Below are 2,083 nucleotides of genomic sequence, written 5' to 3'. Positions count from 1 at the left end.
TACTCTTTATCCCATTCACCTTGGATGACTGACGTATCACGTATTTTTTTTTTGCGTATGGTTTTCGATTCGTGAACGTATGTTACTATTTGAGCCCAGTATTCATGCAATTATATGTAACTATTAGACTGAACTACAAAGGCGTGAAATTGTTATAAGTTACTATTGATAAAAAATCAAAGCATCGTTTTCCACCTGTTTTTTTTTTTTCTCATAACATAAAAATGTTAAAGGTAATTTAGTACACCTACAAACATACCTTCCTAGCAGTTTCATCAATTCGATTGGTTAGCTTTAGAATTTGTGAGTTCTTTGTCATTAACTCGGTCGATAAACGATTGACATCTGAGTTGTTTTGATTTTGTAGAGATTGCAACGAAAATGCATTTTTCGTGGTAGTCAAAGTGTTGTCAAATAACATATTGCCCACAGAGCTGCTATTTATGTCATCACGTATTGAGTTTAATTCAGATATTCTGCAACATAAAAACTAAATTAGTTTTAGCTATAGTTAAGCTTACACAGTAAATTACCTAACGGATGGGCTTATTGATAAACCATCTGCGAACCCTGGGGATATGATTCGCGATGGAAAGAACAAACTACTACTATCGTTTTGAGTGGCCGCTGAGAGAGAGTTACTTAATTTATTTGTATTGGAACCGGTATAGTTAAATGCATCTGACACGCTGAATAGATTGCTGTGACTGGTTGGGCTGTATGTGAGCGAGTTGCTTGGAATGTTGACAGAAAATCCGGCAGAATTAAAATCTGTAAAATTTATATGAAATTTATTTAAGTTTTGCATCACATCCAAATTGATAATTTGCGAAAAAACTTACACTCACCGTTCATAGAGTTATTAAGAGTGGAGCTAGGAATGTTAATTGGCGCCGAGGAACGTGATAATAAACTTGAGTTAGCCAAACTAGCTGAGAGCGCATTATCGCGAAGTTCATCAATAGGACATGCTGTGAAATTAATAACCGTTAATAAAAGAGCAAACACACAGATTGTGAGGAGTATGTGAATACAATAAGTAAATGCTTCATCTCTAAACTAATAATATATCAGTAATAAATCTTACGTTCCACATGTGCAAAAGCGCAGAAAACGCTACGTGGACAGTAACCGGCTTGTTGTACATCATTACATTTAGTTGACTTGTAGATTTCCGGATGAAATTGTTGCTCGGTACGCGTGTGACAATACTGACAATTGTCGCCTGCCTCACAATTACCAGTTTCACCCCATTCCTCGCCGTGCTTAACATTTGGGCATGGAGTAGACCTATACTTGAATTTGCGAGGACTTCGTCGTTTATCCTTACTATTGTGATACTGGGGGCAAGCATAGCCTTGCCGGCAAAGACGAGGTGGACGTTTACATGGTTCCGTTTTGTAATTTGTTAAAACATAATTAGTATCCTGCCACTTTGGATCTTCATTCATTAGATTGCGTTCCTTGTCCAACGCATTTTGTGCATTTGTACCGTCGAGTACAAGCTCTGCATTCTGCAATGATTCCAGCTCTTTTATATCGTATACTGGCGGACGTTGATCTTGAATGCCATGTGCAAAAGCGCAATGGTGTCCATTTTTAACGCAATACCCGCGACTGTCCGTGTCATGCACACACATGCAGGTTTTATAGTAACGCAAATGGTAACGACGTTCAGTATCACCAGCGGTGCGATGAAGAAATGGACAGTCATCACCATCAGGACAAATCCCTGTTGTTTCATCATATTTGGTACAATAATTATCTGCACTATAATTAAAAGTGCCATCTCGTTTACGGACAGGACGACGGCGGCGTTGATTTTGGAAATGCCAATTGAAACACACGAACGGTCTATGCTGGTTGCATTTGTGCTGTAGAAAAGACTGACACTGCTCGACGCGAAATTCCTTTAAGTACGTGTAATGATTTGGTTTTTCTTGTTGTGTAGAAAGCAGCAATTTGCTTGCTTCATTCGCCATTTTGTCACTTTTAAACGCGTACCGAGCAACAATTTCATCCGGCTCGAAGGACCATGATCATAGGTGCAACTACTTTCTTCGAAGCTCCGTATGTTGCCGTA

At 38.8% G+C, this 2,083-nt stretch overlaps 1 protein-coding gene and 1 long non-coding RNA gene across 3 annotated transcripts in view; one reads left to right on the top strand and one right to left on the bottom strand.

Moving 5' to 3' along the window:
• Positions 1-259: 259 nt before the first annotated feature.
• LOC118735100 (RING finger protein unkempt-like) lies at positions 260-1,997 on the bottom strand (the record flags this gene model as incomplete). 2 transcript variants are annotated; one of them, XM_036464718.1, is given in 4 exon segments in its annotated part: positions 260-476; positions 534-771; positions 843-971; positions 1,088-1,997. In XM_036464718.1, coding segments are annotated over 4 exon segments (1,494 nt in total), but the record flags the coding sequence as incomplete, so codon positions are not given.
• Positions 1,998-2,004: 7 nt separating this feature from the next.
• The window catches only part of LOC118735101, a 1,320-nt gene continuing 1,241 nt past the window's right edge, over positions 2,005-2,083 (top strand). Inside the window, exon 1 of the long non-coding RNA XR_004992508.1 lies at positions 2,005-2,045. This is a non-coding gene — a long non-coding RNA (uncharacterized LOC118735101). The remainder of the gene's footprint in view (positions 2,046-2,083) is intronic.

This window comes from Rhagoletis pomonella, unplaced genomic scaffold (genome assembly GCF_013731165.1).
Source record: "Rhagoletis pomonella isolate Grant_MI unplaced genomic scaffold, Rhpom_1.0 Rhpom_scaffold_00003, whole genome shotgun sequence".
Classification (NCBI taxonomy): Eukaryota; Metazoa; Arthropoda; class Insecta; order Diptera; family Tephritidae; genus Rhagoletis; species Rhagoletis pomonella.
Note: the sequence above shows the minus strand (reverse complement) of the source record. Positions and strands in the feature narration are given on the sequence as shown.